This window comes from Drosophila willistoni (assembly GCF_018902025.1).
Source record: "Drosophila willistoni isolate 14030-0811.24 chromosome XR unlocalized genomic scaffold, UCI_dwil_1.1 Seg41, whole genome shotgun sequence".
Lineage (NCBI taxonomy): Eukaryota > Metazoa > Arthropoda > Insecta > Diptera > Drosophilidae > Drosophila > Drosophila willistoni.
In genome coordinates this window covers 607702-623932 of record NW_025814058.1, presented here as the reverse complement: position 1 = coordinate 623932, position 16231 = coordinate 607702, and the positions used below count along the sequence as shown (strand labels likewise).

The 16231-nt window shown below is 36.1% G+C and overlaps 1 protein-coding gene across 1 annotated transcript in view; it reads left to right on the top strand.

Annotated features, from left to right (window-relative positions):
- Positions 1-16231, top strand: part of LOC6643174 (heparan sulfate 2-O-sulfotransferase pipe) — a 40227-nt gene that overhangs the window by 3931 nt on the left and 20065 nt on the right. The window contains exon 2 of the mRNA XM_023176155.2: positions 16040-16212. Within this exon, the coding sequence (XP_023031923.1) occupies positions 16040-16212 (173 nt within the window). The remainder of the gene's footprint in view (positions 1-16039; positions 16213-16231) is intronic.

Genomic DNA, 16231 nt, shown 5'->3' with positions numbered 1-16231 from the left:
GCAAAGTGAAGTTCAATTAGCACTTTGGAATCAGTGTTTCTGTTGGTTTGTGTTTTTGTTTTTTGCTTTTCCCATTTGTTGTTGAATTTCAGTGAGTGCCAAACGATTGCCAGGCATTTGGCGTTTTCAGCGTTTTTTGTGGAAAATCAACAATAAAGTGGCCTAATCCAGTTGGTCGAGTTCGCTCTTTGCAATTACAGACGAACAACTGCTTACAGAGAAAAATGCACCAAAAAACAAAAAAATCACAAAAACCAAAACAAAAACAATGAGTAAATATTTAATTATAATTGAGCTTTAAAAAAACGGGCTTGGGCCTTGCCTTGTGCCTGGTTGGCTTGGACTATCCTATAGTCTCATGTCTTTCCCGTTTGTGGCCAACTTTGGGGCGGCCCACATGACTTGGTCTTGGTTAGTTCATATGGTCATTACGTCACGCGGCAACAAAACAAAACCAGAATGGGAAAACTTGTAACAACAGCAACAACAACAACTGCATCCAAAAACACAAAAAAAAAACAACCGCATATTTGTCGTGAGCATTTTGTTACAATTTCAATTTGGTTGCCTGCCTGACTCCAAAGAAAAACAAAAAAACAAAAAAAACTAAAATTGTCTATTTCTTAGTCCATTTTCATTGTTGGGGGTCGCCGTCTTTTGTCTTCGTCTCCTTACCCCCGTGTCCGTGGCCGACTCCATTTTTGTCTCCAAATCCGGCTAGTTCTCTCCTCCTATGTCTCTATGTCCATTGACTCTCGAATCGAATTGTTGTCGAGGCGTAGCTCTGGCATTGGCTTCACTGCGCTTTATAGTTGTTCTCTTGCATTCGATAATACCCTGTACGTTGGGATAGGATAGACTAAACTAATAGGTATATATAAATGCCCCAGTCAAAGTATTGGACAGCAATTAATGTACATCTGTATCTGTTACTTTTACTTCTCTTTGTGACTTGGAGCTAATAATGAACGTTGAACCCGGGCACAACCTCTGTGGGTTGGCAATGTATCATTTTAGTTCACGACTAACACCTGACTTTTACCCTGTGTGATTAACTAATTGATTACCTATAGGTTATACGCAAAGTCGATGCTTGCCTATGTGAATTTTCAATTCAATTTCGGTTTGATCTGGTTTCATATTTTTTTTCTTTTTTTTTTTTTTTGTTTTCTGTTTCGGTAGCATTTGAAAGTATTTTAGCCTTTTTTTGGTCTTTGCAAACTCAAACTGGTTTATGCCAATTTCTATGCCATTCTTAAAGCAGTTTTTATACATTTTTCAGTAAATTGTAGCAGATATTTTCCAAGAACTCGTAAGAGAGTTAAAGGTTATGACAATAATTGAGTGCTTGTTATCTAATATCCATTCATAAGTACATATAAGCTACAATACTAACAACATGTTCCCTTTCTTCCTTATTTAAGGGCCATATATCAATAGTAAGAGTTAACTAACTAGGCACTTAAATCAAATTAAAGGAGATTGTAAATTCACTTTAATGATGCACTGCCTGCTGTAAATCGATCAATATTGCTTATAAATCTTGCAATAATCTTCCAAAGTAGATTTAAGGCAACATTTCAAATTTGTTTTTTTTTTTGGTTTTTTGTTGTTTTTCTTTTATTAACACACATATTTCTATTAGATGAACAATGGTTGCCAGGTGTTTAAATACCCTGTAATCCATTTAGCTATATGAGCATATTGATTGGCCTTAAAAATGCTTCAAAAAAAATGTTATTTCTGCAGATGCAACTTACTAAAGTATGATAAGCTGTTTAAGCTGTTTTAGTAACTGTTTTTTGATATACATTTAATGATGGGTATTTTAATGGTCGTCACCCACGCCTAATTTGCCATATATTCACGTGGATGGTCACAAGCTGTGCGCTGTCTTGAGAGATTAAGGAGAATGTACAGAGGGCGGTATAGGATGAGTAGCAGCATTCGCTGACCCTCGTCCAAAACAAGCTAGAGACATACAGACATAGCTGCCTTTCACTTAATTTAGCCAAAAATCAATAGCATAAAGTGAGTTTTAGTGTTGTTTGAACATCATTTGTTATGGTTGATGAGGTTAAATAACGACTCCTCTAATCAACTGAAATTTCCATTTTCCGTCTTTGTACAGAGAGGCTTTACATAGTTGCCATAGTAATTATTTTGATCATAAAATTGAAAGTTTTACAAAGCTGTCAATGATAGCGTTGTCGATATGATCCTGAAATGGATATTTTATTAACAAGACTTATCTTTAAGTGTAGAGTTTGAAAAATGTAATCTATACAGCTTATTATCAATCTCTCTCTCTCTCTCACTCATTCTCGCTGCCTTTATTAATTGCTCAATTAAATGATTAAACCTTCTCAAGATTTTGCAAAAGGTAAAGATAGATTGGTACTTAGTTTTAAAACTTTTGTGCCGCCCTTAGCCAATTAACATAAATGCAGCAAAACCTGTGCTGAAGGGGAAATTGAATTTCTCAATTAATTTCCATCAGGAAAATCGACAAATTTGAACGCAGCTGGTATGAAATGTTGATGGTGATGGGATTGGGGGCTTGGGGGTTTGGGGGTTTAGGGGAAGACAAAATGAAATTGCGCATAAAATTGCATTTTTAGCAGAGTTTAGAGTTCTGACCGGTTTAGCCAACATAACAGAGAGGAGTCCCAGTTTCAGTCCCAGTCCCGATCTCGGTCCCGGTCCCCCAGGATGCACATTTCGTTTGATATTTTTATGGGGCGAACATTTGTTGCTAAGCAAGTTGTTGTTCTTTTTTTTTTTGTATCCTTCCCCCCCTCTAGCCTCTCTACCCTGTACCACCCAACCAGCTGCCGGTTAAACAAGTTAAGAAACGAGATGGAGACTTCGACCTACTTTGGTGGCTTGGGGTCTATGTGTGCCTGGGCGGTGGCATCTCCAGCTTCCAGTGTATGGTCTTTATATCTGTCCGTCTTTCCGTCTGTCTGTCTGTTCGTCCATCCGTCTGTCTGTCTGTCTGTCTGTCCGTTGCCATCGCACTGTTCACTTGGAATTTGGCGTCACTTTCTTTCGTGAGCTGCTGGAAATAGCAGGTTGACATCAATTGGCATGGCAACAAAAAAAAAAGGAAAGAAAAAATCAACAAAACCAAAATGAGCCGCAGATTTGTATTTAGAGTAAATGCAACTGAAAGTGAAATGAAGGCAAGCATCCGCAAAGGGATTATTGTTGATCTTTCACTTTTACGCAAAAATAACGTATACGTTTAAAATCAATTTCAAACAGACCATGTTTAAATTGTAATGAATGGTTTTTAGCGCGAAATTGTTAAGTACATACATTCGATTTACTTTCAAACTAAATGAGGCTATATAAAATTTAATGACTCGAACTTTTTTAGTTTAATTGTTAGAAACATGAACAAAGTTTTATGTCTCCCTCTATCTCTCTCTCTCTCTCTCTCTCTCTCTCTCTCTGTCTCTCTGTCTCTTTGTCTTCTGACTGTAAGCGTTTTTTAGTTTCATTTTAATTGAGTGTCAAGGCCGCTATAAACTAATGTTGCCAAACATTTAAGTGTTTTGTGCATTAAAGAAATGTGTTATTTTTTTTTTTTTTTAATTTGAAAAACGTCTCTCAAACAACATATTTATATTTAGTTGTCCTTTATGACATCATGAAAAAAGAAAAAGAGGAGGATCGACCGTTTTTCTAGTTAAAAAATTTAGTTTAAAATTTGACCGTAAAATGGTTTTTAGATGACCGCTTGTTATTGTTGTAAATAATGTATTTGCAGCATTGTTTTTTCCGCCCTCCGATCGTCAAACAAAAGATTGTAAAGTAGACATTAAACGTATGTGGCTAACACAAAAGACAGCAACAGCTCATTCATCATTGTCAAGGCCAAGGAAGTCAGTCATCAATGTGGCAACAAAAAACATATTCTATGGAGTCAGTCTCTTACCTAACCTATGACAAATTAAAGGAACGACAAACCTTTGACCAAACCTTTGGACCAGCCCTGGATTTATTTAAAAACCAATCCAAGTCGGAGCAAAATGGGCAAAAGAGCTACAAAATTTCATTTAATTTACTGTTAATTAGAGTAAAGATCCAAATCGAATGACCATATCTATAGAAAATGCTTTTAGTTAGAAAATATGTATATGGAGGCATTTTTTTTTAGTAAATTCGGTCCTGCATTTGACAAAATGTAATGAGTCAAAAGAAAAAAAAATACCCCCTTCTGATGTTTTCTCTTTACAAATTATTTGCCTAAATAAATAATTTACTGTGTCTGGCAATTAAAAGTGGCAAAATGAAAAAAAAAGGATTCGTTTGAAATTCGGATAAATTATTGCATGGAGGTTTCACGCACGAGCAGCATAAGAAATAAGTATGAGAATAGTGGTTGAAAAAGTATGTGGTTACTGGTAGAGGGAACATTAACTTGTAGGGGGTGAGAGCGGAGAGCGGCAAGGCAAAAGCTAGACATCATCACTCTCTTATTTGAGTTGGTGTGGCCACGTGATGCTTGCAGTGAATGTTAATAACATTTTCTGCCAAAACGACCGAACGACTACAAGTAGAAATTTACGCACTCAACTCGACGGCAACAACGAACAAAACTCTCAACTAAAAGTTGTGCGACATAATTATGTATATACATAAAACAACTGTAACTGTAACTGTGACTTGCTCTCCCTCTATTTAGATATTTTGCAGTGTTTAAAATTTCATGTGCAAATATGAATTTCATTTTTGTTTAATTTTAGTTAGTCTAGTTTCTTTTTCTAGTGGGCACCTCACATTAAATTTGTTTGTTAACTTTCTCTGAAGAAAAATGTTTGCAAATACTTATTTATTGTAACACTTACATTTATGAATGCAAATATGTATTGCAATTATTTCGCGTACCTTTTGTGGGGACTTAACTGTTGTTGTCGTTTTCTTTAACGAGCTCATCCTTGTTGCAACCAGTCACTAGTCTGGCCCTCCTCCCGCAACCACCCACACACCGCCACGCCCACAATCCAAATTGCATCCAAAAAGTGGCTACGCTGTCTACATCTCCTTCTGCTTACTTTTAACTACTTGACGCTGCCATTTGCGGTATTGCAATTAATTTTTGCTCTGTGTGGGCGTGACCGACGAACTGCATGTTGTAGCAGGCAAGTTGACACATTTCTGATTCTGATCTCCGTAACAACAAGAACAGTAGCAGCAGCAGCAGCGACAACAAGAACAACAACCTTTGCTCATTGCCAAACGCTTCTCATTTAACGCCTGCATGGACTCGCTCAACTTATCAGATGAAGAGAGGGAGAGACAAAGTGTAGACGTATGTACATATGTATGCATGTGAGTACGTATAGAGCGGTGGAGAATAAAGATATAAGTGTGGAGGAGAGTGGGGAAAGAGAGCATATGGTGGTGCGTGAGTGGTGGGAGCAATGGAGAGGATTAGGGGAATAATGCCTGCTGGCTCAGCTGTTGTGCTGATGATAAGGCCCAAACATTGTTGTTCTTATTAACAATTTACATCAGACAAGTTTATATATGTATGTATTTATACATGTATGTACATTATTTATGAAAGGCTCAAATTCAATACAAATTTCAAACAGTGGCTGCTATCTAAAGGAAACATGTCCATAATAATCCATTTTGTGTGGGTTGAGGTTATGAAGACTAACATTGTTACATTGATTACCGATTGATATCGATAATTAGTGTGGTTGGAGCTTGAAGTTAGAGAGAATTTAATTTAGCCGTTTCCTGTTTCAAACTAAAACGATAACTACTATTAACGATCAAATTACCATATGAGAGTTTTACATTCTCTGACTCTATTCTATTCAGATCTAGAGCAAAGAATAATGCGTTATAATTTCAAAAACACACAATGAATGTCAATGGGTAATCGGTTCAGCTCTCATTATGTTGGCTATATATGTAACAATTAGTGGTGATCCACATAAGCGTTTACTACACATTTAAACTCCTTGTCAACTGATTTATGGCAGCGATATAAAATTTGTTAATTGTGATGAATCCGCATCTGTCGACCGAGGCCCATTAAATCCTCGAGTCTAACCTGAAAACAGACAATTAGAGCACAAGAATTGTGAAATTGTACACGCTCACACACACACACATCGTGTAGCCACTTCATTTAGAAATTTTTGGGCCAAAAGTTTACAACTTCTCTTGACGGGAATGCACTCGAAATTTGTTTTTAAGAAGCTAATTAAAAGATAAAAGCAATTTAAGAGAGATTTTTCATTGAAAGACTTAAAATAAGCTACCCTAGATTACCATTTTGGCAATATCAATCTCAAAATTTTGAAATTTTCATTGATTATGAATATTGGCAAGGCCAATATGATGTTTTGTTTTCTTTTAATGAGTAATTTGTTTGACTTTTTTTGGTTATTTTTCAAATGGAGTTATTTTTGTAGTTTGCTTAATCATTTTAAGACAACTGTCAAAAGTTTTGTGAGTTACTTTCATTCACTTTGCCGAACAAAAAACTAGATTGTCTTCTTTCCACTGATAATGATGATGATGACGATGTTACAAGCTGCTAACGACATTCATTCGTTTGTTCGTTTGTTCGTTTGTTCGTCTGTTCATTCGTTCATTCGCTTCAAGATTGACACTTTTATTCAACAAGCATGACTCTATCGTTGCCAACTCCCTGACTCTGACTCTGACTTTGACTCCAACAAGGCTGCAGCTGAGGCAGAGGCAGAGGCAGAGTCGGTGGCAACAACGGTGAGCTGTGTGGCATCTGTATCTTTTTCTCTCTATTGAGAGACAAAACGAAAGCAGCAACAAACAATTTGTCGCAAATCTACACTGTGTATGTGTGTGTGTGTGTGTGTGTGGGGTAGGGGGGTGGGGGAAAAAGATGCGGTGAACTCGCAACGGAGCGTTGCAGTTACACGTTCTTCGAAATGCAACAGCACAATTTGCAATTGAAAGTTTTGCTCCAACAAACTAGATGAAGTTGCGATGAAGGAAGTGAGGGGGAAGTTACAAGAAGAAAACCAAAAAACAACAAAAAAAAAAAAATAGAGAAGAAAAAAAACTATTCCAACTATTGATCGATTTTCAAAGTCGAAAACGAAAACGAAGACGACAACGAAGACTTTCCCATAGCTTGAATTCGGTTTCGGTCTTCATTTATCTTATTTCTTGCCTTAGATCACGTTCCTTCTGACTACGTGAAAAAATGGCAATTGAATATTTCATTCTAAGCAAAAAGGAAAATTGCAGAGACTAGACTCGTGGGCAGGAGCAGGGGCAGGGGCAGAGGCAACTGGGGCAGGTGGTCTTCAATGAGCCATTGTTTATAATTGCTAAAAGTATTGAGTCTATAAGCTGGTTTCAATCTTCCAACCATTCCACAACAACTGGATTCAAATGAGTGCTCAACGCTGCGTTATGGTCAACAACATCAGTCTATATACTGTTGTTGTTGTTGTTGTTTTGGCAAAATTCATAGGCGTGAAATGGGTAAAACAAAAAAAAAACTGCTCAAAGATGGTGGCGACTGGAGCTGCTGTTTTTGGTTTTCGTTATTTTTTTTTTACCCGATTTTAGGCATTCAATGTTTACGTATATATCCATTTTGGTTTTTCCGTTATGCTTGAACGCCAAAGTCATTAACTTTTTCTTCATGTACTTACGTATTATTGCATTTGAGCGTGCTATTGGCCTATCGAATAAATAATAATAATAACCGTAATAATAGCCATAATTATATATAGACAACTACATTTTGGCTGCTTCATTTTGGTTAGCAAGATGAATATATTTGACCAAAAAACAAAAAACAAAAAACAAATGCACAGTGGCTAATGAATGTTGTGTTTTATTTTTTAATGTACAATAAATGTATTTTTAAAATATGTATGTTAAAAAAAAAAAAGACGTACAAAAATATTCGCAAATTAGATATATTACATAGAAGATTAAAAAGAAATAACCGACAAAATTTCAAAGAAATTCAATTTGTGTCGATTTTTTGTTAACTTTTTTGCAAGAAAAGTGAAATACAAAAATTAGACTATCTCGCTCACTCTTATAGGATAGCTTAGATATTGCCTTTCCCAAGGGGGCGTAGCAAAATAAATTTGTCTTACTCAGATACTACATAAGTCTACATATCGAATATCGAATCGGAACAATATATATACATACATATATATATTTTATGGAATCGGAACACTCCTCTACATTTTGGCGACTTTAGTGTAGTATTTCTCCCCTTCGGGTGCATTCAAGCAAATCAATTATGACTTGAGCTATCTAAATGGAACTTAATGATCCGAAAGTGAATTTTGGCTTAGGTAAATTGATGATCCCGCAGAGCAAACAATGCTCATTATCATTATGAAATGAAAGTTTTCCATCAAAAATTCTTAATCGTTGCCAGAGAGATCGGAGATCAGTTTAGAACTGACCACAAGCTGGCTTTCTTGCTGGGAGGGACCTAGTTTACTGAGTAACTTGGCCCACCAATCAATAATCTAATTTAAAACTTTATCCATCACCACTACAGTAAGTAATTTTGAGATCCCGATAATGCTTGCCAGTAGCAAAACAATGCAGCAGTGCCGAAACCAAACCCACAATCCTCCATGGAGCTCCTCCTTCATACCAATCATTCTAATCAGCAATCGACAGGTCTCTGGTCTCTGGTCTCTTTGCAATCCGATTTGGTCTTGTCTCTACTAGCCCAACGGCTTGAAGTTCCAATTAAACTATTAACTCGAAGCCAAGGGTAACTATCAACTGTCTGCATCAGCTGACGAATCGCCAGAAGCTATTAAACAAAAATCTCAACATCAGCATCGGCATCGGCTCCAGTAAACTCTGTCAGCCCAGCTCTAGCCTCTGGGCGATGAAACTGGGGCAATTGTAATTAAAACGTTCTACGTGCCTCTCTTGGTTTTCGGCTTAATTTTTGTTTCTTTTTTTTCCGTCCACCGTTGTCTCAATGTTTGTGTTGTTGTTGGCTGACCGAATTTCCGAGGCATTTTATAAACTGAAAGTGCGTGTTAGATAGATCAGTGGGAAGGGAAGGGACGCGGCAAGGGGGGGTGGATAAAAAATGTAAGCTGTTTTGCCACAAAGAGAGGAAAATTTTGGGGAAAAAAAATATGATGAAAAGTCCAATTGAATGTGTTCCAAGAGCCGATTTGATTGAACCAATTGAATAATTTTGACGGCGTGACGCCACAAAAATAAAAAAGCCCCAAAAAAAAAAATGAAGTTACAATAAAGTAAACTAAAGTGAAGAAAAGATAATACATAAACAAATCTAAATTGGGAATAATGACAAATAATAAAGTAATATTTTGATTAGAAAGTTGTATAACCTGTGTAAAGTGGGAGTGGAGGGGTGGAGGGGGGGCGTCGGTGGCAGTGCTGGGTGGTTGGGTCGGGAACCACTTTTTTTTTTTTTTGGCCCATGTGAATTTTTTATGCAATTATTTCTCTTGCTCTGTTTTTTCTTCTTTTTTGTTTTGTTTGCTGTTGGTTTTGTTTTGTTGTTTATTTATTTGGTTTTTTGTTTTGCCTTCTTTTTTTTTGCACGTACTGCAACAATATTGTATAAGTAGCCACAATAACAATATGAATTACAAATACAACAATTTTATGCTGGTATGAATTTAATAAACCCTCCGCCATATGATTTAATTGAAGGCACCCACCGATGGGTGGGCGGGCACAAGCGGCTGACGGCTTGAGGCGGGGTGGGCGGGGTGGTCGGTGCGATAGACTAACGGTTGACGAGTCACTGAGATTGCAATTGTTGGGTGTTTATTTTAATTTTACAAATGATATGGCATTTTAATAGCCCTGCAAAAAAAAAACAACAACAAAACAACAAAACAAAAAACAAACCAAACAAAAAAAGAAAAAGGTACATCAAATCTTTTGCTCAAGTCTCTTGTTGAGTGTTGAGTGCTTTATGCCCATATCTGGATCAACGCAAACTAGATACATATATAAAATAAAGGTCACACACACACTCTTTCAGTTTTTTGAGAAAGTGAGTTTCTTATCGATTAACAGAGATTCCCATTAATCGTAGGAGAAACATATTTATGGCAGAGTATAGAGATTTCGTCACTAGAGAAATGATTTAAGGCCCTCTGGTTTGTCACTAAATTATTATTATTGTTGTTGTTGTTGTTATATATTGTGTAGTGTTGCCTTAACTCTGTGACTATATTTGTTGTTGTTACTTTCTGTAATAACAAGAGTCTTTTTGGTAAGCATTTAAAAACGCATCAACAAACCGTTTTCAAATTTAATTTCCCTTTTTTGTTAGTTTTTGCGTGTAATAAGTAATTGTAATAAATTTGAAGTCAACAACGACAAAATCCACTTACACAAGAAACAATTGCCCAAATTAAAAGAGACCCTGTAGTTACCCAAAAAGTTATCTATTTTCACTTGCCTTGATAGAGCTTTAGTTGGGCTTAGGGCAAAGCCATTCTTAAGGTACTAGGTCAGTGTTATGAAACATGAGATTCCTCATCTTAGTATTCTGCTAATTTGACATCGAACATAACACTCTTAGACACACACACACACACACACACACACACACAAACAGACTACACACGATTTCGCACTTTAGTTTTCAATAGCAAACGGCTGGCATGTAACTCACTCTTATTACCACATCAACAATCTGGCGTCATCCGGTAGGTAGGCAGGTAGGCAGATAGATAGGCAGGTGCAAGGTGCATAGCTAACGTTCCATTCATTGCCGCTATGTTTTATCCGGTGTGATTGAAATTTGATTGAGAACATGACTCTGTAGGCCAAAATCAAAGCTACTGAAGGATTGTAGGGAGTAGCCTATCATTTAAGTACAGCAACTACAGATCGTTTGGGTTCAAAGAGCAGTTGTTTTAAGCACACCTGAGCTCTACCTCTATGTATCTCTGTCTCTTGCATAAAGAAATTACTGAATTTGACCAGCAAAAATAACTGTTATGGCATTTAACCGTAGCCACTTATTTCTCTAGTTCTTCTGACAACTCTAACCGTCGCGTGAGCATAGACAGGCCTCACCTCATTCCCCATCCCGCCCCACCACACACCTTTTTGCTTCTCTTTCTTTCTTTCTTTCTTCTTACTGCTGACTGAACTCGTGCCTGCCTTTCACTTCCACATAAAAAAAAAAATAAAAATTAGAGAGAGGGAAAGAGAGTCAGTGCACAAACGTTGCATGCAAATTGCTTGCCATTTCCGCTCATACTCATTTATGTGTGTCTGTGTGTGTGCATAGATGTTCATACGTAAGCGTAACTCCATTACCAACTTCAGCACAGATTCCAACTCCAAATGACTACAAACTGCAGCATAATTTAATTAAACGATGGCAAATTTTCCAGCTAATCAAACTACAAACGGCCAACGAAATGACTTAAGATTGAAAGACATTTTATTTCTATGCTTATTTGGTTATTTACGCAATCGCGTTTGCAAGAAAACAAAATTTTTTAAAGCCGCACTTCAGGTTTCTATTCAAAGCAAAAATTTAACGAAAAAGGTGTTTGAACTCTCTTTGACTTTTAGCCCTCGGGGTAAGTGGCCAAAAAAAAAAAAAATAGAAAAAACAGGTTAAAAGAATGTGAACATGAAGGTACAGCAATTATGAAATCATTGAATATCGTAGAATATTTTCTAGATACATATGTATATGTAGATGGGTCCATGAATATTCCTTTTCTTTTGTGGTCATTAGCATTTCGTTGTCCATATACATACATATACATATGTATATGACATAACACGATCGGACAACGCGTTCATCGACATTAATTTTGTTTTTCTTTTTTCTTTCTTTCGGCAGTTCTTTTTATAACTAGTTTGCCCCGCGGGGTTAGCAAATGATTCGGCTGATTTAATAATATGCAAAAGCATGAAGAGGTCAAGAAACTTTGCCACATGACTACATATACATCGATTTCTGTTTGATTAAGCACTTTTTTCTTTTTGCTTCAAGAGTCTTCGTTAGGCAAATAATTGATCCTGTAATGGACTTCTCATACACATACATAACTCTAATTCAAGTAGTCAAAGCAAGAGTTTAGTTATTTTCTCCATTAGAGGAGAGTTCTGTCCAAATCCCTAAGCTATAATTTTATTTCATCTACGATCACACATGCTTGATGAACTGTAACCATAATCTTGATGAACTCTAACCACTAGAATTGGTCCATACTCGTATACACGTATTTTCTATATATATATATATATATATAAATATTTGGCTGCTGAAAGCTAGAATCATCCCTTAACTTCAGCGATCCCTTGAGAAAAGGCAATACACGAGGAAAAAAACGAAGAAGAAAAAAACCAATAAGCAAGTGGAGAAAAGTCGACTACCAAGTACCCCTTTCCCATGGAAGGAATCGAGAGAGAGAAAAGCAAAATGTTGAACAAATTGAAAATATTTAGATTTTCATTTAAACTCAAAAGAAAAAAAATTTCTATCCTTAAAGAATAGAAAGAAGCTGACAATTATTTAGCTATTGCATACTTTTTGGAGACTTTAGTATACCCTTTTTTGTGTGTGTGTGTGTGTGTGTGTGTGTATGGATCCTATGGAGGGTACTGAGTATAAAAGCGCTAACGAACCAAATGTGGTCTTTCATGTTGTTGGCGATGGCTATGATGTTGATGATGATGGTGGGGTGGGGGGTGGGGCTGGGGCGGGTACGGTGTCCCTAATGGCCTGCACATGTGCTACGTGGCAGCAAACGAACTGCAATCGGACCCACCCAAATAGCCACCCACTTGCCACACGCTCTGGTGATACATGTTCTCTCTAACAAATGTCCAAAAGAAATCGACGCCGTCACGTAAACTTATTTTAATAATCACATAACTTTCGGCATATATACCGCCAGTCGAACGCAATGGTAAAGAAAACAAACATAAAAATGGCAAAAAAGGACCAATTCTTGTAACAACTAGTACATATGTTCAACGACCTTGAGATACCCTTTTTGTAATAGTTAAACCCCCCCCCCGAAACCCATTGGACTAGGTGTTGTGTCTTTTGAGAGATTTTTCACTCATCATCACAAAACAAATCATATGAGTAATCAGTTTGCCCAATGCTTCGCATTCAAGGGTATTGGAACTCGCAGGACTCCTACTACAAGGTATCTTCAAAGTCGTTACTTGCAACTTGCCTGGTGGATTTTTATGCTTCAACCGAAAGTTGTATTGTAGTAGAACTTTTGGTATGTGGCCAGGCCAGCGCTTAAATGGGATTTGTGGGGCACTTTAGTGTCAACTTAAACAATAAGTTGGCAAAACAAAAAAAAAAAAAAAAACAAAGAAAAGAAACAAAACTGAAATGCAACTTTTGGCGTGAGTCACGAGCAACAAAACAAAAAAGAAAATTAAGCTTAACTCCTCAACTCATCTCTAGTTCAGATCTTAAAACGTGTCCACACAGCAGGTGGTGGGCCTAAAAGGCTGAAAAACAAAAAAAAAAACGCAAATACTTTAGAAAACTTAAAACCTTCTTATGGTCAACCCTGGACACTTTCTGTCATAGACCTTGTTATTGTTGTTGTTGTTGTTGATATTGTTAGCTTTTCTTTCTTTCTTCTTGCATAGGAACTGAAAGTCAAATCTCAGCTTGAGCCAAAGCCAGAGAGCCTTTGCCTTTCGCTTTTAGCGTTTCTTACCTCAGGTTTGGGTATTAAATTACACTTTATTTGCAACTTTACTTTCTCAAAACCATCTCCAAAGGCAGCTGAAATGTATACCAAAAATCATATCAAAAACCATTTGCAAGAATAGGTACATATAATGTAAGCATTTGATATCCTTAAAAAGAGAAAACGACTTGGCTCAAGTTGTCTCATATTCTTATCTGCATATAAAGAGCAGAGCAACATTTGTTTCTTTTAATATTCAATTTCAATTGTTTAAAGTTGCAAAAAATTTCAATAGCAATAGCAGAATTTATCTTAAATAAACACTTGGACTTGGATTATGGCAAGAAAACATAATTTAAGATTTTACAGATAAAGTCTTTCATATTTAATGATGTCCTGACTATAGTTTATAGAATATATATGAGAATGTCCATTTTAGGACCAGTGTGACAGAGCACTGGAGGACATGGGCAACTGAAAGAGTCAAGAAAATTTGGAAGATTGACTTTCTAGAAGATAAATCTTATATACTTACATATGTATATAACAGTATTGAAATAAGAATGTTTTAGGGCTAACTACAATCCACATCTTTCTTCTTCCTCCTACTCATTTCTCAATCTTATTCCCAATCCTTATTAGCCACCCATATCCACCCAATATCCTTGTTAGAAGTGAATTATGTCAATTCTTTGTTATAATTTGAAAATCTGTATCCCGATTTTTATAATTCTTAACATAAATAAAAAAGATATGCTTCTTTTTATCTGAAATGGAAATGACAACTAAAATGCTATTTGTTTTCCTTTTCCAAACTGAAGATTGAAGAATCATATTTTGTTTCTCATAATCACTTCAAAAAATGTATTGAATAATTTGTTATTATTATTTTGATAGCGCTTTTCTTTTACTCTCTTTTATTTTTTAAGTCTCTATCTCTCTGCTATCGCCGGTAGATTTATGCCAAACAAAAGCAAACAAGAAATATACAGAAAGAAAAAATTTTCAGCTCTTTCGTTTTCCACATATTTTCTTGTTGTCCGGTGAGCGGAAAGCTGCAGCAAAACAAATTCCAGAATTAAATCAGAGCACCGACTAACAGTTGACCTTTATATTTATCACTTTGAAAATTCCATCTCAGTTTCTAATATAATGACTAGAGAATGCCTGATGAAACTTGTGCTCCAAGTCTTACCTAGTCCATAATTTTTACCTTTTCTTTATACTCTTTTCTATAACTTTCGTTGACTTGTTTACTTTACCCTTTTTATAGGGTAAAATAACAACAAAAATTGCCAAAGGAAAACGTTTGCATTGGAATTTTTGCCTCGTTTTCCTCTCCATTTTGTCTTTTGTTATCAAAACAAAATACGCAAAAAAAAAAAAAAAACACAGATATAGACTGAAAGTAAGTATATCAAAAGTGACCAGACCCTAAATGCAGGCCACAAACACACAAAAGATATTCCGGTCTGTTGGAACCGGTCAAGTCCGTCATAAAAATAAAACAAAACGTATTCCAGGCAGAATGTTACAACGAGTTCTTGAATACTCTATATAAGTATAGCTAACAAAAGGTATAATTTAAAATTCATGAAATACAACTAAAAACCTTTTGGATGGCAGACAAAAGCAAATGAATTCAGCGACCATTTGTAGTATTCTATTTGTTCATAGTTGAACTTTAAGAGTCATAAGTAACAAAGTGGGCTAACAAAGCAAACATTTTTTAGGTCATATTTAGAAATATTTCCAAACTCTTTCACTGCCAATAACTATATCTTTGGTTCTTGAAAATTGCATTTATAAGTTAAATAATGAAAATTCAAAAAGAAACAAAAGAAATATCTCAATTATGGAAATTGTGGATTATCCGTTCTTTGGTATGGCTAAAGCTTTTTTATTTTTTTAATTTTCTTTCTTCTTTCTTTTTTCGTTACTTTGGCTACATAGTTGTTGTTGTTGTTGTTGCTGTTGGTGTTCTTTTTGTTATTGTTTTTTAGTTGTCGCTTTTGTCCCCCAAGGTTCTTGCAACTTAATTAAATGTTGACATAGTGCACAAAGCTACCTTTTTTAGATTGTTGTTCCCCTTTTGGGGTACTTGGTTATATGTATGTATTTGTTGTTGTTGGTTGTTGTTGTTCTTGGTTGTTGGCCATTTTGCTGCTTATGACAGCAATTTAAAGTGTAAATGAAATAATAGCTGTTAGGAAAAGAAACAAAAATAAGCTCGAATTTTGCGTAAATCATAAAAAGCTTAATAGACGACGACAAACCTTTTGACTAAACAAAGTGGGACCACTTTGCTCATTTTCTCAATTTCTCATCTCTTCTCGTTCCTTCTTTTGCAGTTCGGTGGAGTTGATTGCTTTGCTGGCCATATCGTGCACCTTCTTTCTGTTCATGCATACAAATAAATTAAACAGTCGTCTCAAGGAAATGGAAGTGAAGCTGCAGCCATCCGAGTTCTCAGCATTGGGTCTAACTGGAGGCAACAATCACATCAGCGGCCATGATGCGGGCAGTAAGTAACCCTAAGAAAA